General features: G+C 29.6%; 2 protein-coding genes and 2 non-coding genes across 4 annotated transcripts; 3 read left to right on the top strand and 1 right to left on the bottom strand.

Moving 5' to 3' along the window:
* Positions 1 to 825: 825 nt before the first annotated feature.
* On the bottom strand, positions 826 to 6,373 carry LOC113549822 (UPF0764 protein C16orf89 homolog). The gene is made up of 6 exons (XM_026951294.1): positions 6,145 to 6,373; positions 5,017 to 5,145; positions 3,284 to 3,549; positions 3,020 to 3,164; positions 2,150 to 2,261; positions 826 to 984 (listed from the first exon to the last, which is right to left on the bottom strand). The coding sequence occupies exons 1-6, from the start codon at positions 6,371 to 6,373 to the stop codon at positions 888 to 890; spliced, it is 978 nt and encodes a 325-aa protein (XP_026807095.1). The 3' UTR covers positions 826 to 887.
* A 1,154-nt stretch (positions 6,374 to 7,527) lies between these two features.
* Positions 7,528 to 7,646, top strand: LOC113550731. Its single transcript, XR_003405042.1, has one exon. It is a non-coding gene; the product is annotated as a 5S ribosomal RNA (ribosomal RNA).
* Positions 7,647 to 11,116: 3,470 nt separating this feature from the next.
* Positions 11,117 to 11,235, top strand: LOC113550737. Its single transcript, XR_003405048.1, has one exon. It is a non-coding gene; the product is annotated as a 5S ribosomal RNA (ribosomal RNA).
* A 5,675-nt stretch (positions 11,236 to 16,910) lies between these two features.
* On the top strand, positions 16,911 to 21,153 carry LOC113561290 (cell growth-regulating nucleolar protein). The gene is made up of 5 exons (XM_026967625.1): positions 16,911 to 17,050; positions 17,116 to 17,252; positions 18,808 to 19,036; positions 19,787 to 20,741; positions 20,836 to 21,153. Exons 2-5 carry the CDS (start codon positions 17,119 to 17,121, stop codon positions 21,090 to 21,092), a joined length of 1,575 nt encoding a protein of 524 aa, XP_026823426.1. The 5' UTR covers positions 16,911 to 17,050; positions 17,116 to 17,118; the 3' UTR covers positions 21,093 to 21,153.
* The last annotated feature ends 1,344 nt before the right edge of the window (positions 21,154 to 22,497 follow it).

Genomic DNA, 22,497 nt, shown 5'->3' with positions numbered 1-22,497 from the left:
AACTGTAATTTGAGTCGGGTCCGAAGGCATAATAATTTATATTATATTATAACCGCATTTCTCATTAAGTTTTGTCAGTTTTTTTTATACTACATATTAATATTAAAATTCACGATATTGTAATATCTCCCTGTAGATGCTGGTAGGCAATACACTCGAACTCTAAATTTTAAAAATTTACAATCGTATATAGTACAATATGGCTAATTATCGCGTTCGTTCAAAAAATAAATATCGTATAACCAATAATGCATTATTAAAAACAGGTACTCTGCTTTTATTGTACGTGTACCGTTCACTCGTCATATTAAATATAATATCTAAAATATTATGTGTATACCTACGTAATAACTAATAATAATTTTAAAAAAATAGACATTTGTAAAGTGATTTAACGATTTTTTTGGTTTTTAATAATTTTATTGTATTATGTACTTATAAATTAATATTACATTCGACTATAAGATTATTTTCAATAAAAATTATATAATGCGTATATTATTATAATATATATATATAAATATATATATAGGAATTAAGATATTTTTTGAACATGTATTGATATTATATATAATAATATTCAGTTTATGTGTCTTTACATAATATTGTCATTAAAAAAAATAAATAAAAATGCGGAGCTCTTTAATGGCGCATATAATATAATATACGTTTGATAATAATTATATTATATCGCAAACTAATAAATTGGACAAAATGTGCGTTGTAATATTTTTATTATATTATATTATATATATAATAATTATGGTGTAATAACGAAATTGTGTAAATATTTTTATATTGTAAATCTTCCATATTGTATCCTAATGACCAAAATAAAATGGTAAATGTATATTATCCAATATTATATAATTATAGTATTTTGAAAATCAATATACTGCGTATGTGTTGACTTTGTAACATAGAAATTTCCAGTACACTCCCAACGCTGCCAATGATACTCCTGTCAAATGTGAATCGCAGGACCTAAAACATTAATGAACAAATGTGTACGTATGAACTACGAATACAGATATCCAACTATTCCAGGATTTAAGAAACATTGTATCCACATGCGTTGTCTCCGTTTGCTATTTATTCATAAATTTATAATACAGTTAAAACTCTATAACGAATTTGAAGGAACCTAAAGACTTCTTACGTTATAGAGAGGTTATAAGAATTATATAATAGGTTATAAATCAATCCAATCATTATAATGTAATATCTACATTATATAAAGTTTTTAGTTGTAACGATTTTCGTTATTAAGAGTTTTTACTGTATTAAGTAAACACGCATTCCAGCATGTTGCTTCTAAAAACAAACGTAGTTCAAATCTAAATCTTGCTGTGTTCATATTGATAATAGGTAATTAATATTAAAAAACAGAAACTTCTAATTCGAGTTATTTAATAAATAATAATGCCTTCACAGAGATGCATTTAGTAAGAGATATTGGACCCAAGTATCAAATTTAAAGATGTGTCAAAATGTAGATAGGTATCCAATAAAAAAAACCAGGGAAGTCGCTCAGCTATACTGTTACTGTGGTTTCGAATAAATATAAACTGAACATTTTTTAATTACAACAAAAATAAATCCATTTTTTTCAAAAACTGGTTTTGTGTAAAAATTATATTTTTCCGAATTATATTCAAGAGTATTATAAAAATTTTAATTTGATGATCCCTCCCGATCATTCTCAAAAAGAAATGATTATATTCAATTTGCTTCCAGTAACTACAGACAAAATTAAAAATTGAATAATTTTTACAGCCTTAAAAGGCAATAAAAGACATTTAAAAAACGAGTAGGTATTATTGTAAAACCAATAATCAATACATTCATATCACAAAATCTAAAATTTAAATTATAATCTAACTTATTTAAATTCTTATCAGTTACAATATATTTTGTTACTTTCAAAATTTACTAATTCTTAATTCATACGGGTCATTTCAGTTAATACTGTACTATATGTCTATATTTTAGAAAGAAAAAACTGTTAATAATAAAAACCATCACCACAAAAAAAAGCAATACATTTATCACTTCGCTATAAGTATAAAAAAATGTAAAACAAATATACATTCATCAATGTATATTATATCATTAGAACCTAAAATAATAAAATTCAATATATATTTACAATTTGTTATTTTTGTGTTCAATGCAGTTGTTGTGTATTATTGAAGATACAATAATTGAAAACCATTCTGGACGAAAAAAATCCACCATGTTTTCCATTCCACAAATAGCAACTGTATAATATATAAGGACAAACAGTTTTAAATTTTAGAATATATACGAATTAAAATGGTATGTTATAATGGTTAACATACTTACATACTTATATTTTTTTTAATGTTTGTAAAATCATTATTTTAGTAAAATTAAAATCATAAATAAATATATAAAACCCATAACACTAAAACTATTTATAACAATTATCATACTCGTTTATTAAATCTTAGCCTTACTTTCCCTTTATAATTTGGTAGATAACACAGGCAGATAGGTGTAAGTTAAAATAACAATTAAATATTTAAATATTTGGTGGAAAATAGCCAAATAGACATAATTTTAGGTCCTTAAAAATGTTTGGAGGAAAATGGAAACTAACGTTTTATGTGGAGGTAAACGGTATGTTATTTTTGGAGAAAGATAGACTCACCCTGGACAGCCACGTCGTTCAAACAGGAAAATAACACTGATAATTTATTTTTTAAATAACTTTAAGCATTTTTTAACTTAACAGTATTTAACCACAAAAGTGTCTTATAATAGATAGGTATTTAAAAAAATTATATTTTCAGAGCAAATATAAACATATTATATTATTTTTATATTTATATTGTTTACATATTCTAACAATTCTAGTGTAATGGAGTGAGGGAGTTTGTATACAAATATCGTAATAATAGATACTCTTACCTATATAAATATGTTCTAGTTAATTGTTGGTTATATATACCCAATTAGAAATATTATATTTATTGTTCACAGTCAAGTATCTTACTTTGTTCAATGAATAAATCTTTATATCTGTCCTGCATTTCAAAATCATTGGCTATGTTTTGAGCTTCTTCAAAAATTATACTGCATTTATGTTTTATTATTTCTTTTAACACATCATTTTGATATTTCATATTTTTACATTTCATCTAATGAAAACAATAGTATACTGTTAATATCATATGATAATTCCGATTGCCTTAGCATCAGTTTTATGTAAATTAGGAATAATCAATCATCAATTAAAACAGGTATGTGTTACACTCACTTTCTTTAAAAGATGAATATACAATACTTGATGCGTAAGTGCATATCTAAAAAATTGTTTCTGAAATTCTGGTTGAAAGCATTCATGTGTTACATTGCATGAAGAAATTGCTTGACCAATGCATTTATCCGAAATATTGCGAAAATATACATCACCGTTGTCTAAAATATCCTTATCGTGCCATATTTTAGCAGGTAATGTAATATTTGATTTATGTATTAATGTTTGCGGGGATATCCAAAGTTTGTGATCCAGAATTTTTCTAGCTAAAAAAACAATTTTAAAACTCGTTTACAAATTGATATATCATATAGTTAAGAGAATTCAGTTTGGTATTATTTTTAGAATGTGATAATAATAAACAATAATAAGCAAATTTCTTAAGGAATATATTTTGAAGATATTTAGGGCAGTCCTGTAGCCATAGGGGGCAAGGAGGCAAGTGGGGCGTTGCCTTCCCTAAAAATATTTTTTGTATTTTTAATGCCCCTTCAAAAATTTGCTTTACCCCAACTGAAAATTTGGTCTGGCTACGAGCCTGGTTTAGGGATGTACCTATAAAACATCAATTTGTTGAGGTATTTAGGGCATCATCATTACTGTTCAAAAACTACAACCATTATCCACTGTCAAAACTGTCATTATCGTTAATCAAGAAATATGATTTTTCATCATAATTATTTTATTTATATGATATATATTCATTTGTGCTACCTATCAAGCGCGCCTTCAAGATAAAATCCCACCCGGGGCAAAATCAAAATTCTAAAACCAAATCAAAAAGGTTATTTTAAATTTTAATATATTTCTAATGTCTTCATTCTAAAATAGCATAATAACCTATACATAGAAAATAAACAACATTATGTCATACTTCTTAAATGGATCTCAATAAAATTATATTATAATTAATTTGCGTGATATTAAATTAACAATAGTTTTAAATAATTCTCAGTAAGGGCAATGGTCCCTTTGCCCCCACCTACGGGTGCCCTTGCTACCTTTCATTATTATATTATTGGTAAAATATTTTTGGTATGGTCAAAGATAATATGAAAATATTTTACATAACCTGATGTAATTAACTCTTAACAATTCAGCAGTATGATAACTATATGCTTGTATCAATTATATTATATTACAATTTTTTTGTATTTAATAAAATAATAAAAAATATAGTTTAGTAGGTACAATAGAATCTACTAAATGAATTATTTTAATATTATTTTTTTAATTTCATCTTAATTTTTTTTTAATTATTAGTTTATATAACAATAAACTGTGGCGTTTCGTAGTAGTTTAGTTGTAAAAATAATAAGAATTGCTGCACGAAAATGATATGTATCGTTACAAATTACTAATAGCCTAATAAAGTAATGAATAAGCATAAAAACCTTTTAAAATATTTTTAATTGACAAATTAGTATTGATTGGTGTGGTTTAATACTTCAATAGTGTAATTTATAATAATACAGTTATACATATATATTGTAATCGATGTTTACCAACTAAAAGCTAAAAATTGACATCATTGTTTTACTAGGAAATAGAAATGTGTTATAGGTACCTAAATTACCGATAAACAGTAAACCTATTTAATAATGATTTAAAAGAAAAGATCAATTTTAGCAGAAATTAAATTAAATAACAATTTAATAATATACTATTGACAATATATAGATATCTAATTATCTAAAAGATAAAATATTCTATAAAACAAATATTTGGCTTACTTGAATCCAATAAATTGTTTTTATAAAATTTTAAGTACAGATTTTCAATCATTATATTCAATTTGTACGTCTTAGAGAAACCAGTATTATAGTTCATTCGAGGATTGTCAGTACACGACATAAATTGACCTGTATATTTAAAAACACAAACAATTTACACAAATTAAATATTTATAAAAACTATATATGAATTAAATACTTATTTTATAGATTATGAAATTTAGATGATATAATACAAGTAAGTAATATAATTTTATAAATAATACATTAATTATAAACTGACTGGTCCCGGGCCACTAAGAAAATTGTGGCCGAGAAAAATTTTAACAAAAAAAATATAAATAAAAATATAAAATATATATCTAGTTACGATATTATAGTTTGTACGACTCAAAGGTTATCTAATTAATACAAATCTTTAATTTAAAAATAATTAAGTACACAGAAACTTATTGAGGTTTATTAAGTACCCTAAGAGTAGGTCTTAACTTATTAAAGATTTTAAGTACCTTGCTATAATTATTATTCTTATGTAAATTATTAACAATCAATACTTAATCTTATATATATATAGGGTTGTAAAGAATACTTTTAAAAAGTGTTTGAATAAATAAATAAAATACTCAAATTACATTTTCAAATTCTTGAAAAACTTTTTTTTTAAACTTAATATTATCAATTTTATGTATATGCCTAGATGGATATTATCCTGCAAATTAAAATAACTTATTTTGGTGTCATTATTGCACGACTTCCTATCGTCTATAAATTGTAATAATTATAATAAATTAATAAACGTTAATAAAAAACATAAGTATTTAAATATTAATACATTATACCATTTACATCACTATAAAATATATTAAAAAACCACAAAAATACAAGAAAGAAAAAGTCGTCAAATACTTTATTTCTCTGCAGCCTATATCGATTATTACTTATAAGTAATAACTTATTAATTTATTACCTATACGACTTACGAGGCTACGAACAACGTTCGAGTATATTGTTCTTATAGACAAACAATACACTGTACATAATTTATACGTCAATATATAAAATATATTATACTATATATCGGTCATCATTTAAATTCTAAATCAAACGAAAACAAAATAAACATCTTACCTTTCATTATGGATACCCCGAGCATTAAATTTAAATCCACATCATCGTTATCAACGTCTGATCTTAAATAATACCCTATCGACGATTCGATGAAATCCAATACTCTATTTTCTAGGTTTCGGACGATATTCACTTCCTCATCATCAATAAATAATGGCGACGGTTTGCAGCCTGCAAGCAATGCTTTGCTTAGTAATGCTAAACAAAAAGCGTACCACTGCAGGGACATCGTCGTCATGCAAAGATGTAATGGTTGGAAATGAGAAGTGTGGTCGTGTAACTACTGTGGTTTGTGTAGTGGGTAAATTTTATTCTCGAGGAAAAAAGGTTTGATTGTGACGAATTGTTATGGACGTCCGGCGGCGGTGTGTTGTAGCTGTGACATTGTCTATATATATTATTATTATACTTGTCAAGGGCTTAATTTTTTTTCAATTTTCTAAACCTAACTCGTCGCCCAAGGGACAAGATAAGCTTGGTGTTTTGAATGACGCAATTCTTTTTTTAATTTAAATAAAAATATATTCACACAAGACATTGTATATTATATATATTTGTTTTAATACGTAACTAATGTACCTATTTATATCAGTGTATACAATAAATTAATAAAATATGTGGAAAATATTGTTATACTATTTAATCTACTCGTAGTTTTAAATCCCATTAGGTAAATACGGTTAAAAAAAAGTATAATTTATGGAAAAAAATACATTGAGTATTTTCCATACGCTTAAGTAGGTATTCGTAAAATGAAAATTCTTTCAATTATTTATGGAAAATCTCTGTACGGATAAAAATAAGTATCACAGAAAAAAATTGAAAAAATGTAAATGCCATAATATTGCGTGTTTTTGAAACAAACAAAAAATGTATACTTATTACTTATATAATTTTATAATATACGATAATTACGATAAATACATTTTTTACTTAATAAATATTTCAATATTATCATATAATAGGTACTCTCTAATTGTTTTGAGTTTTCTAAATATTTCATAATATCGTTGCAAAAATTCTAAACCTAAACCATCACAACTCAAGAGTCAAACAAGAACTAATGAATTCTGAAAAAAAAAATTAAAAGGGCTTCGAGATTTATATTACCATTGTTATACCAGTGACAAAAACTAAATAAGTACATCATATTATATTTGATACAAATTGAGATTCATTTATAATTTTCAAATTTTTCTTTATAGGCATTATTGCATTATCAAGGCCGTATCTGAGGGGGGAGTCCAGGGGGTCCGGATCCCCCTCCAGATTTTTTTGATTTACGGCCTTGTGCATTAGTATAATAGTATGGCAATATATATGCATTAAAATGTATACTTTTGAATACAATATTTAATTTTTATTATCTTCCACGAGGTTACTGCCAACGACCATACCACGTTGAATACACCAGTTCTCGTCCGATCACTGAAGTTAAGCAACGTCGGGCGTAGTTAGTACTTGGATGGGTGACCGCTTGGGAACACTACGTGCCGTTGGCATATCCTTTTATGTGTAGTAATAAATACAATATTTTTATTTTCAATTTAACTTAAAAAATATAGACATTTTTGTCATTATAAAATTGACTGTTTAAATTATTCAAATCACACAATATTTTTATCTAACCAAACCACAACTGAACTCTTTTTAGGTTTAATATGAGTATATGTATATCTAGGTACCTACTATTTGTGTTATATTTATTTTATTAAAATATTTCGCATCCATATTGCATCATTATTGTATCATAATATCGACTATCGAATTATACCAATTTAAATTTCTTATATATTTTGTAGATTAAATGTTCAACTTTATTGTTCTAATAACATCTATAATCACCCCTCCCCCGAAAAAAATCCTAGCTACGGCACTGGTATCAATAGTCAAAAAACTGAACTGAATGCTATACTGTTACGACTGTTTCGTTAACAACGACGATAATATGAAGGAAATGAGAATGTGTTGGTACGCTAAACTTGATTCAAACCAGTCATTGACGGACAATAGTATGCAAGCAATGCACGAGTTTTGACAGAATATATGAAGAGTACCCGCATTAACAGGTGAAACCACTGAAACCGCGATCCACATAATCGACCGTCTTTCATTTTTTACAATTTTACATGCTTATATTGTTTCGGCCATACACCTTAACACCTTATCATGTATATGAAGTCTCAAGAGTCAAAACTAATTCTTTCGACCCGATAATGCATAGAATGTAGTTTTTCAAAAAAAAAAAAAAAACAGTTTTTCAAGTCCTTAAGTACTATATACTTGGAATATTAAAATTGTTATTGTTTTAAAAGATAAAGCGATAGAAAAATAAAGGACGAAGCCTAAATGGTTTTCGTTACAAACGTTAGTAAATAATATAAAAACATCGAAACATATAACTATTTATTTTTGATGCACACAAAACAATGAAATTAACACGGGTGTTCAGTCAATAACGAACATCTACTCTAGAGTAGTATACTAACTGTCGCAGAGTTAATTATGAATAGCATCATTATTCGTTAATAATTGAAATTATATTGAAAGGATTATTTTTGTCAAACACGCCTAGCACTGCTAGCAGACAGCGTCGTGCAATTTACCGACACGTCCGCATAAAAAAAAACCATCGACTTCTGGTTCGTCTTTTTATATTGTAACTCGTCAGGCTGTCACAGCGATGAACGGCTTTCCACTGGTATCGCGCGTTACAGTGATACGGTCACAGTCGTTCGCCGGTGTACCGTCAAACTGCTATAGTTTTACATTTTATCTCGCACATTACTGTGGCACGGCTTCTCGCCCGTGTGCGTCCGCCAAGTAACACGTCAGTGTGGCACTCAAACTAAACTTTTTGTCACATACACCACAGTCCACAGCGGAACGGTTTTTTACCCGCGTGCGTCCGCAGGTGTGTCTGGTTAAATTGCTTCTTTGAGGAAACGACTTATCGCACACGTGACAGTCGTACGGGTTTTCACCCGCTGGTGTGCCATCAGTGCACTATTACTGATGAACTCCTTGCCGCATACGCCACATGGGTATGATTTATTGGCCGTGCACATACGCAGGTGCATTGTCAAGTGAACGTCAAGCCTGCAGCTGCTGTAATATCAGCTATAAAATATAAAAATAACATATTATAATTTACCATCATGGATACATAATGTAGTATTGGTTACTTTTTCTTGGTACACGGTCCTATCACTTATTAAGTTTGTAGATACTAGATAAACGAGAATTGACGGTTACACATAGACCTAGGGTCTATGCGGTTAAACTACCTGTCCTAACAAAGCCATTCGACAAGAAACCATTAAAAATCGACATTTTATAGCCGATACAGCTGCAGGCTTGACGTTCACTTGGCACTCAGTGCATAGAATAGATTCTAAAATATATCTAATAGATTACACTCAGTGTTCGGACCATTATACTTATTAGAAGTGCTAGGAATTTAATGCGCTAAAAAATAATGAAATATGTACATAGATATGCACTATGCAGTTATTTAAAAAAAAATTTAAACAATTTTAGGTATAATTTTTTATTTTTAGTTTGTAGACCTTGAAACATTTTTCGATTATTCATTCTCATTCCTATAACCGTTTCAAATCCGATAATGCATAGAATGTAGTGTTATCAAAATAACTGTTTTTCGAGGCCTTAAGTACTATATAGTATATATACTTGAAATATAGAAATTTTTATTGTTTTAAATGGTCCCTTAAACATTCTAGAAAATTTGTAGTGGTCTAACAAACGCCTTACACATTTAAAAAGACGTGAAATTGGTTTTTTTTTAAAAAAAAAAAACCGTAAACAGGTGGCCAACGAATATTATATTTGCAATGTACATCGTATAATGCTTTTATTTTTACTATAAACATATACATATTTTGTGGCCAATGGTATCTTCGGTATCATCGAAGAATGTCACAAACGCGTCGTGGCTGACGGCGAGCACGTGACATATTGTATAACGCGTGATGTGCGCGGTATCGGTATGGTGACGACCACGGCGAACGAAAATGTAAACGAATAATAACGATACACGAAAATACGAAATCAGTTTAGTCACCGGCGGCAGAATTCCACAGCGTACACGAAGCAGACAGCCGACCGACACACGGCCACACGCGTACTACTCACTGATACCGCGCGTATAACATAATTACCGGCCCGCCGGTTATGTGTCTGTATCCGGTCGCTTGCCGATACGGTCCCGGAAAGCTGGGTAGACATTGCTGACATTTATATTCCAAAGCGAGTTACCCCGTACATTCTTCGCCATCAATAAGTCGGCATATCACAATTATTCCCAGTCATCACTACAAGGGCCACGACGTTGCCCGCCCGTGATGTACCGCTGTCGTTTTCTACGCCTGTACCGGCTAGCTATACCATGGTAAATATTTTGTTTCTCTCGGCAATTAATACGGATTTCTATACAAATAGATGTCGAAATATCTTGATGTTCGACCCACGCCTCGGTTAATACGCAGATACTGTATTCGTGTCGGCATATTCCAGCTAAAAACAATGATTTTTAAATCAACTCTGGCTTTAAAATTACTGTTGACTTATTATTTTCGTCAGTTATGTGCAGGCGCGAACGCAGGAAAAAATTTAGGGGAGGGGTTGAAAATTTTTTTCATAAATATCATACCTTACACTAGTAAGTAGTAGTAGGTCCGGTAATTTATTTTTTGTTCCTGATGTTTCGGGAAGAGGTTTTAACACCCAAACCCCCCTGCGTTCGCGACCGGTTATGTGTGCCGTGTGGGGTCATATTGTGTTTATAACTTCATACAATTGACGAATTGCAGGACACGCGTAACGATTGGTTTATTATATTATTTAAAACTAACTATTAATACGGTATTATCTATTTATATTATAATATGTTTAAATTTGAATATTCTTTTGATTACGGTATTTAATTACTGTTATATTTTGTTGAGTTGTCGCCAACGACCATACCACGTTGAATACACCAGTTCTCGTCCGATCACTGAAGTTAAGCAACGTCGGGCGTAGTTAGTACTTGGATGGGTGACCGCTTGGGAACACTGCGTGCCGTTGGCATTCTTTTTGCAACTACAATGTTTATTTTCATTTTGAACTAAATAATATTTCAAACGGTCGTGTAAGTCATATTATTTTCCTGATTTTCTTTTATATTGTAAGATTAATATAAATAATACAATAATAATCTCAAGAAAATAAAAGTGTTCGTATTGTTTTTCCGTTTTTCGGTAATATGGGCACGCGAACTTTACAGCTGCGCATGGTTAAGAAATGATAACGAGAGAATTGTGTTAGTACCGGTGTCGTATAATAACACCCCGTCCGCACACGGAATGTATAACGCGACACACGCTTGAGGCTCCGTTACACATATTTGGATGCGTGATGCGAATCCCCGTACGGTATACGGCGGCGCCGGATGACGCTGTAGAACGGGTAGTAGACACGCGCGCAGACGACAACGGGTCCGACAACGCGGTGATGACGACTTTTTCGCGGTGACGGTACACCATCGCGCACTTTTCTTATATTTGAGAAAATACAACACGATTGCGCACCAGTCCAGCGCAAAATAATCGGTTAGGCCAATTTTGTTCTGTAGTGTGTAAGTGTGCTTATAAATATTGGGGAAGATTTTTCCTATCGCATGGAACCAAACAGTCAAATAAAAATTGGATAGGCCCGGCCCACCCTGTAAACACGCCACCGTGTAGTACCCATTTAATACTTGAAATTTGAATAAAACAATATTGAAAACGCGTGTGTTCGAACATACTATGAGAAAAATGTGCCTGTATAATATACGAAAGTTTAGTAGATGATATCCTATTCATAATAATTACCATACATCAAAACACATACCTATTTGTAAAGATTAGAAAACTAAACTGACTGAACCCGCCGCGTCACCGCTTATATACGGCAAGGTATGGCACGCTGCACGAACGCGCTTTTATCTCGCCGTTCTGTTGTCGCAACAGTTATCAAATTTTCGGCTGTGGCTGTGGCGGTATCCATCGCCGCCAAATATTTTATTGCCGTACGCCCGTACATTTATAAGGACACGCACGCACGCACAAAAACGATTTGAAGCGTTCGACAGTACCCGTAGGTACCTCGACGTTATTTGTGACGGACTTGTCGCACAGTAATCAGTTAGTATCTGTGTGTGTGTTACCGGAACAGTGTTGAATGTATAAGCATTCTGTAGAATTCCTTGAACTATTTGTCAATGTATTAGATTTGCATGTTTTTTTTCTACATTATGACTAGGCAATCTATACATTTCCTAGGATTTCTATAGAACCCCAATACTATGTTATGTAACGTATCAACATGTATACCACATTACGGTGATATATGACATATATATATATAATATGGTGACTGATATAGCACCGGCCGGCGGCATCCGAAGTGTAAATTATGGCATTTCGCGATAACGTAAACGGCGTGGAATTATACAAATAGACAAATTATGTCGCTGTCGACGGTACGGTAGTTGACGAACCGACGACGACGTGCGTAAAATTGTGGTTCTTGAGTGTAGCCGTCGCACAGGACGACTGCGGCGATGCGGGATCGGGGGTACGAAAAAGAGGAGGCACTACGGAGTTTGGCGATAAATCGTCGGCACCCCGACGCCCGTGAACGGGTGTCGCGCGCTCGGTTACAGACGCGTTCTGACCCCCTCCTCCGCATGGCGGCCGGCCGAACGACAACCGCCTTTTACGATCCCGCGACCCGGCGGCTAGCAGTACCGGAGTGGACAACGATGCTGCCTTAATGACACCAATAGCACTTATGGCTGCAATTTTGCTGCTGATTTACGATACCTCGTCAATCAATCGTTACGGGGAACTGTGCTCGATGGACACGAAACGTCATCATGCCTATTAAATAATATAACGGTATGTATAGTTGGAGCGAGACTGCGCATGTACCTACTGCGTTGCACGTACGAACGGTAGAGAAAAGTTGGCGTGATGCGTACTGAAGCGTTTAACACCGTTCTCGGTTGTAAATTTACCAACATTAATAATAAATTAATACGTATTCGTCAAATCATTACGACATGATTAATAAAGTAATACGTTGTGTTATATACTCTTTCGGTTAAGGCCAAAAGGTATATACACGTTGTAAAAGAGTTCGTTCACTTACGGGTTGTATTCAAAACACTACACAAAATCTGTTTAACTTTAAGAAAATATTTTATTAATTATTTTATTATAAGAATATTTTAACGACACAGTATTATACGAATCGGCTACTTATTCACGACTAACTCTTGCTTATTCTACGTTCTTGTCTTGGCGACGCAGTCGCTTACAAAAACAAAAAAAAAATACACATATTGCTTACACTACTATATTATTGTATAATATGCTTACTGATCTAAAGTGTGTGCAAGGGTTCCTAACAGTAGTCAAAAAAAATTGTATAATACACCGCAGTAATTACGCGTCTATAAAAGGAATAATATACCAATATTAGTCTCTAAATATAAAGAATAAACGACGGTAATAATAATAATTAATGATTTAAAAAAATCAAATTCTTATAACTTTTTAGTTTTTACCACACAAACATGGTCCTAGTGTAAGCAAATATTCATTTAAAGATATTTCATTATTTTTATATTTTTATTATACATGTAATATGTTCTTCTTGCCCTTTACGAGGCTTGTTAATATTTTGTTGTTTTATACTATATATTTTTAAGATTCACTTTGAATATCCAATAAAATATGTACAACTTGGTGAATATAGAAGGATGAGTTGTATAAAACTGAGCATTATAGTGGATATGAAAAGATTCTGGGCAATTGGTTGTTCTTGCCTCTGTTGAAGGTTCAGTGGCCCATAAAATCGGAGGAAAAGTAGCATCAGATGATATATAATTGTATAATCGGCGAATTCAAAATATTATCAGTAGGGTTATTTTCAATTAAATATACGCAAAAGCATCTTCTACATCTTCCGAGGGTAAAAGTCCAAGTGAAAAAAATTGTTTTAACCAAACACCTAGTTCAGATTTTGAATTATAGTTATTTAATTAATTATTATCACTTTGCATTTTTCTGAACCAAAATTGGCCTAAATGAAATCTGCAGGCCATACTTTTGCAGTTTGGGAAAAAATGTTTATATTAAATGTTTGTGTTTGCTCAAAGAAAAAAGGTAAAAGGTGCGCAATCGTGTTGTATTTTTTCAGGTAAAGAGGTTAAAAGTGCGCAATCGTGTTGCACCGCAGCCACGGTGCCGCCGACTCACAGCACACAGTTTCAAGAAGTGTGCGAGACATCGCGGCCATCAGGCGACCGGACACAGACATTACCGACGGTGCGATATTATAATATATCTAGATTATTGGACAGATATGAACAAGTGCAAATTATGTAAATCTTATATGTATTAACGAATTATTAATTATTATAATTTTTATTTTTAACGAATAATTTATTCACACCAGGACCAGGCAACATACTATACATACACGGGACATGGCCGGAAGAGACTTATTTGCACTATCTTTATTGTTGTGTGTACCTGTATGTTTCCGATTTAATATATAATTTGTTTTATTATAACTTCTAAATAATAATTTTATCTATATAATATTATAATATTATTCAATCGTTGTTTATTGGTTAATGGTTTGTGTTTTTTATTATGATTGTCGAGCCACAAGAATTACATGATTCTTATTATATTTGCATTTTGCATTATATTTATTTGTAAATTTGTTGTACGTATTAGTATTGATTTTATAATATATAATATATAAAATAAACATTATATACGTACATAATATATTATAAAATCAATGGTATTAGCTTAATATTTTCATTAAATATAAATTATAATTTCCGTGGACATTCTCTACCTAAATTGTGTCAGCGCATTTTCAATAAATTTTTCTTTATCTGCATTTATTTTTTCTCTATGAACACTCAACATGCATATTCCACTCAGTCTATCATCGCCCATCGTTGATCGTAACCATGTTTAACACGTCTTAGTGTACTAAAAGAACGTTCTACTGTACAACTTGTAGCCGGAAGAGGCAAAAATATTTCCAAAGCAACAGCTATACTTGGAAAAAACGTACGTCGTACAGTTACAATTTAACAAATCGATAAAACTAATATCTTTGCTGTCCTTATTTTGTCAAAAATTGTACCAACATTTTGCTTCAGCTTGTAGATTATCAATTTTATAGAAATCAAAAATTTTTTCAATGCTCTCAAACTACATTTTTTTCTCCAATTTTTTAAAAATGTTGGGGTGAAGATATTGTAGTAAAAATGCATTATCATTTTTTTTTCAAAACGTTCTTTTATAGATTGTAAAATTGAATCAATATATGGTATAAAAATTGATACTCCGTTATAATTTTCACAACTCAGTTTCATAGTTCGCTCTTAGTGACTGTTTCTTTACTGTTTTTGGATATGTAATGACAATATCTAAATCAATTGCGATTGATTTCGCTTCGTTAAATAATGTTATCAGCGTCATTTCGATGATTATCGAACAATATAAGTAATGAATTAATATGCTCGCTGACTTTATATAGATCTACTGACTCACCTTGTAATATATTTGTCACAGGTTCTAAAATAGCACTGTACTTCGCCATAATAATCATAGAAATTTGAATGATGAACTTGAGTCTGCAGAATATAAGTAATGAGCTCGTTGCCTTGTATTAGAAATTGAATGTACTTCATTACTTGATAATGACTTCAAACTTGTCATTATTGAAATAAAATGTTCTGGAAATATTCTTATATTTTTATATTTAGACGAGCAGCGTGTTTCACAAAATAGAGGTATGTTAGGTACGAGTTTTCTTCTAAGTGTACTTTCACGGGTTAGGATAGCTGTGCGTTCACATATGGCAACATAGGTAGACCTATTTTTAGAAGCTTATTTCTCATTAGGAATTTTATCAATTGCTGTGGAAATAACATTATTCCAGGGGGAGGGGGGCAAGTGCCTCGTCTTGTCCCCCCCTTTGGGGACGCCCATGCTACATATGTACAATAGTTATTTTATTCTGTTTTATAAGAATTAACTAAATATTTAAAAATTTAAAAGCTAAATTGTGTTTACAAATATAAAAATAACAAAAATGTTTTTAAAAAAATATGGTCTTAAAACATACTCCAAAAACCTTAAATTAATTAAATGTATTATAAAATGATACAATTTTTATGAGAAAAATGAACAATGTAATAATATGTGTCTATACTATTATGATACTATTTTTTGAATTTCTTTACACTATAAAATTGCTACATCAAGGAAATGATTTAAATGATTAGCTATAGTGTTTATTTCATGTATTTTTAATATAAACATTAAAGCCTAAAGGGTCGGGCCACACGGCACATATAGCGGTTGAGTCGCAGCGGTTGAACCGCTCAACAAATTCAAATTGTTTGATTTTAAATGCAATCGCCTGATATGCGTTCACAATATGCCGTTCAGTTGCGGAAAGTAATAATTTCGGTGCTGGAAAAGTGGCAAGTAGTAAGTACGAATTTTTCTCAAAACTGATCTAAAAAAATTGTATTACAGCCTCTAGGAAAAACTTGCCAAAATATAACTGTGGGCATTTTGGAACAACTATTTAGTGGAACAAAAGGTAGTGATCCAACTTGATACCGTTATCGGCTTATCACCAGTCTTCGTCATCTAATGATAGTAAGCACCACAGTGGCAGTGATATAGTACCATACTATATTATAGCACGTGCTAAAGCTAAATGCTTATTAGTTAGTACTTTGATTCGATAAAGAATTAAATTTGTAATATTTATTAAAGATTTACTAATTTTTATTTTTGTATAGGCAGCGAAAACTGTAAGTATACCTATTTTTTATTTTAAACGGCACTTATCTTATTTTACGTTTTTTTTTTACTTTAGATCATGGTTGTATTCACTTGTAACAATTGTGGTGATTCAGTAAATAAGCCTAAAGTAGAGAAACACATACAGTATGAATGCAAACGCAAGAATTTTGCTGTTAGTTTCTGTTGCGTTGACTGCTTAAAGGATTTTAAGTGAGTAAAATTTATTATAATGTTAAAACACCCGCCATAAATTGTACTTATTAGCCTGTACTTATTCATTAATACTTACTTGGAAAACATTTTTTTATGATTCTGTGTGTTGATTGTATTTTAATTAATTCATAGAAAATATAGCTTTCTGTCTGCGCCGGATTGGCAAGATATCTGACTACCGACTTTTAGAATTTTTAACATTTGATTACAGCTACAGCTACTGTATGGTTTAAATAATTCAAATCAATTATATTTTCTACCAACATTTGTACTAATTAATCACAAAAAAAAAAAAATACAACTAAACACTCAAAATTGGCCTATATTTTGAGCAGTCAACCGAGTTACTCAGTAGCAAGCCAGATCAATCCGCCCCCACTTTCTGTTCATATTGTAATTAGTTTTAAGGTACTCTAATATTATGGTACGTTTAAAAAAATTTTTTCTAGAGAGTGGTCTTGTATATTTTAGTTGTGGTCTAATATCAAACGAATAATGATAATAACTTTTGTTCATTAATAAGATATTTATCTGATTTTGTAGTGTTCATCTTACTAACACATGGCATTTCAAAACACTGCAGTTTCAATATTGCATTGTTACGTAGACTTAAATAAATTGAATTGACATATTAACAAACTTAAAGGTTAAAACATTATCAAAGTTTTTTTATTGGTTTCTTAGAATATTGTAAAAAATAATAAAAGAAATTTAAATGATAATGTGATTACCAAATAGTTTAATAATAGGTAAATTTATTCTAATATCTAATGTGTACTGTTGTTCATTTGTGAGATGGTAACAACACACTCTAGAGCAGTGATGGGTAAAGTATGGCCCATAAAAGTATTTTATCTGGCCTGCCGAGGGTCCATCCACATGGATAGTATATGGCCTGTATAGTTTAAAAGTATAGTATAATATGATTCAAAGCTTTAACACAAAATGCATTTTTCCTATAATTCCCTCCTCTAGAATTTCTTAAATTTTGTGACCCCCCAAAGTTTGCCCACCACTGTTCTACAGTATGTTACATACTAGTATAATACTCTCTTAAATTGATTTTTGTTATAAATTAAGACTCAGTAGCGGTGACTGACTATAATCTATTCAGAATAAGCACAGTCCCAGACGATGATTAGTTTTTACCGGCAGCATTCAGATGCTTCTCACCATTCCGAAAGCATTTTGGCCTTCGGAACAAAGTCATGACCATGCGCACAAGTTGACCGATCAGTACTGCTCGTATTCTAAATAGAATATAGACATGTTTCAAAAAATCTTGTCACTATGCAGTATGATTCTTATACTGAATAGAGTAAATTATGAACATTATGAATTATTTAGGTTTATCTGTTTATTTTGTTTTTTTTTTTAATTGATTTAAAGTAGTTAGTAAGATATTAAAACTGTACCGAATTAATTTAAAAACATTCTTTATTGTTGCATTTCTTGGTTATTCAGTAATAAATTGTTGATATTGATAATTTTGAACTTATATCAATATAACTTTCTTTTATGTATATAATTTTATATTTATATTATATTTCAGTTATGAGACTGTAAGAGATCATTGTCAGTGTGTCACTGAAGACCAGAGATATTCTGCAAAAGGCTATGTACCTAAACCATCAGCTGAAAAAGGAAAACGTAAACAAGCTGGTTGGGTTGATATTGTTCAATCTGTAATGAATAATAAAGATTTGCCTAATGAACAAAGACAATTTTTGAATATTATAGCTAAGTTTGATAATGTCCCAAGAAAAAAAAATAAATTTCAGGTATTTATATTATTATATTGTTTTTGAAGATTAAAATATTGCACCTACTTTTTTGACTTTATACTGATGAAAAGCTAAATATTGTAATTTTTTTAGTACTTTATCATTTATGAATTTATAATTTCATTAACTAATGAAATAGGTAACTAAAAAATTATAAAACAACTAATTTTTTGTTTAATATAATGACAGAATTGTTATATTTATTTGTTTGTTATTTAATAATATTTAATTTGCTTTAATATTTATAAATACTATAAGACAATAATTTAAATATATCGAATGAACAAATTAATATTTAAATGTTAATTATTACTTCTTATTATTTATTAGGTATCTATATAATATACACTAATATTTTTTAACATGAGTTCACAATTTACAAAGTTATAGGTCATAAATAAATAAAAGTTGTTTAAATCAAAATTATGTTTGATGTTTCTATTGTTGATTGAAATTATTTTAGGTATCGGAATTGTTTAGTTAAGTTAATACATTATATAAGTATAATATGTAATTAACCAATTAATATCATCAGATTTATTAAAAAAGTTCTTAAAATCGTTTTATTCATGTCAAAGATTGTTATTCAATTTCATACAGTTTTTATATTTTGTAACATAATCAAACATTAATTATTAGTTTTAAGTTTTATTTTAGATTGAATATTGTAATATACATATAGATAACTAATACTACATAAGTTTATTGTATCAAACTAATTTTTATTTTTTAATTGCATTGTTTTAGAACTTTTGTTTTTCTACCGCTCCTGCTTATAGAAAAAAAGAATATATAGTAGACCAAGTTTTTGATATGATAGAAGCTGAATATAAAGCACAACAATCTCAGAATTCAAATGAAAAAACAGTTGATAATAAATCAAAGGATTTAGAGAAGAATGACTCAACTCAAAATGAAACTGAAGGAATTGAAAAAAAAATGAACATTGAAAACAATGAAATAGTTACAAGTTTAAATGGTGATGATAAAACAGAGGAGCCACCAAAAAAAAAGAAGAAAAAAAGTAAAAAATCTCTTGATGCAGAAAATGTCACTGAAGAAAAATTGGATGTAAATGATTCAAACACAACAGAAACTCAATCTAGCTCAGCTAAAAAGCTTAAAAAAAATAAAAATAATGATTCAGTTCAAGAATTACAAGAAACTAAGAAAAACACGATCATTGATACTGAAACAATTGAAAAATTGAATGGTAATTTTAGTGAGGAAACACCAAAAAAGAAAAAAAAAAGTAAAAAATCTCTTGATGCAGAAAATGTTGAACAAAACTCAGCAAAGAAAAAGAGCGTACTAGAAATTAACTTTGGCACTGAAGACATTTTGAATGTAAAAGATAAGAACACAGCAGCAGCTCAGCCAAGCTCATCCAAAAAATCTAAGAAAAATAAAAATAAATCAGAAATAGAAGTAAATAATGATACAACTCTTAATGTTTTTTCAAAAACTGAAAATATATGTAAAGATAATGGGGAAAATGGAATTCTTCAGGAAAAATCGGAATTACAAATGAGCAAAAAAGAGAAAAAAGAAATGAAAAAAAAATTAAAATACCAACAAGAATTAACAACTGTTTCCAATGGCATAACAGAATCAGATAAAGAACCAATTTTAAAAAAGAAAAAGAGGAAGTTAACTAACAATGAAGAAAATGAAGAACCACAACAAAAAATGTTGAAAACTGGTAATTTTGATTTATTTATTATATTATATTTTAAGTTATAATTTTATTTTATTTTAAATTAACGTATATATTATTTTTTTTATTATATTTTTAGAAAATACCCCTCAAGTTCCAGAAGTACAGTCTGGGCGTAAATTTGAGTGGAATGAAGCTATAAATCAAGTATTGCAAACAAAAAAAAATAAACCAATGTCATTAAGTAAAGTAATGAAAAGAGTTATGTGTGAATTTCATTTTTTGAATGAAGCTAAAAAGTCTGAAAATGATCTGGAGAAGATATTTTTGAAAAAAATTAGGAAGATGAAAAATGTTAAGATTGAAAATGATAAGGTACAATTAGTAGAATGTTAATTTAGTATTTTGTATTTTAATTTAAGACTATTAATAAATAACTTAATATGATACCATTAAATATTTGTTTTTTATTTTGCGTACAAATGTAATTAATACTATAATCAGTATAAACATTTTTATAATTTGAGATTCTGGCTATTTCAAATGACTAATGTATTGATTTTACAATGATGAGTGTTTTTATTTTATTTTTGTATCAGTTGTACACATTTTTTTTTTTCAACTAAGGGTCAAGTTTATGGAAGAACTTTGTTTTTAGTTAGTACTTTTGGGATGTCATAAATTAATATTCACTGTACTTTTCATAATAATCAGAAAAATAAAATTGGAATTTATACACAAAAACATTTTTTATCAAAATCAATTTATTCCCAAATTTTCACCCAATATTTATATTAGAATTTTTTAGACGTTTTATAATTTGTAAATACCAATAAAAGTTTGAAAATTTAAGTTCCTAATAAGTTATTATAGGTATTTATATTTATTCAAGATATGTAGACACAATTTTTTTTATATAAATCACCAAATTTCACAGTTTATTTTTTAGTTGTAAATTATAAATTTATTCATTTACAATTTTCTCATTAAAACATATGACGCTACACTGATCATTTTCATCAGTTAAAATTTTTCCACAGCAAACAAACAAAACAGCATCAAAAAATGGTTTTAGAGTAAAAATACCTTTTACTTTAATAGTAATTTAAATATATTATAAAATTTACTTAGTAATATAGGATAGCAGACTGTCTTCATTCAAAATTATTTTTCAAATGCAATGATAAATTATTTAATTCAAAATGAATACATACATTGCAATTATTTAATGCACTCAACACCTTCTGTACAGTTGTGAGGTAACCTATATTCTCCTTTATTATTGTGATCAACTAAAATTATATATTATAGTTAAATTAGTTAGTTTAGGGTTTATTGGAAAAACTAACAGATCCACTTCAAGAGGATATCATCATTCTTGGTATTGTGATGTCTCTATGCTACTAGGGTACATCATCGTAAATTTTTTTTCAGTAAAATGCATTTGTTATTTGCTTTAATATTAAAAGTTAATTGACCTATTATTAAATTTAAAGGTAAGAATCTAGGGCATAGCCTAGGCTTATTTAACACCTACCAATTGTTGATTTTTCAAAAAACTTATCTCAATTTTATTTTGAGGTCCTAATTGTTTTGTTCAAATCATACACACGCTGATGGCTGATCCGCTTTAAACGATCAAATAGGTGCCTAATAGACTAGTATAAAACATTAGTACCATACTACAAGTATTATAGTATTATTTATTAGGTGTAACGAAATAAAATACTATCTGTGATGTCTTAACCAAAGATATATAACCACGGCCTAGTTTTAGTCCATTCCTATAGCTTAGTCGTAC

Source organism: Rhopalosiphum maidis, chromosome 4, assembly GCF_003676215.2.
Source record: "Rhopalosiphum maidis isolate BTI-1 chromosome 4, ASM367621v3, whole genome shotgun sequence".
Lineage (NCBI taxonomy): Eukaryota > Metazoa > Arthropoda > Insecta > Hemiptera > Aphididae > Rhopalosiphum > Rhopalosiphum maidis.
Note: the sequence above shows the minus strand (reverse complement) of the source record. Positions and strands in the feature narration are given on the sequence as shown.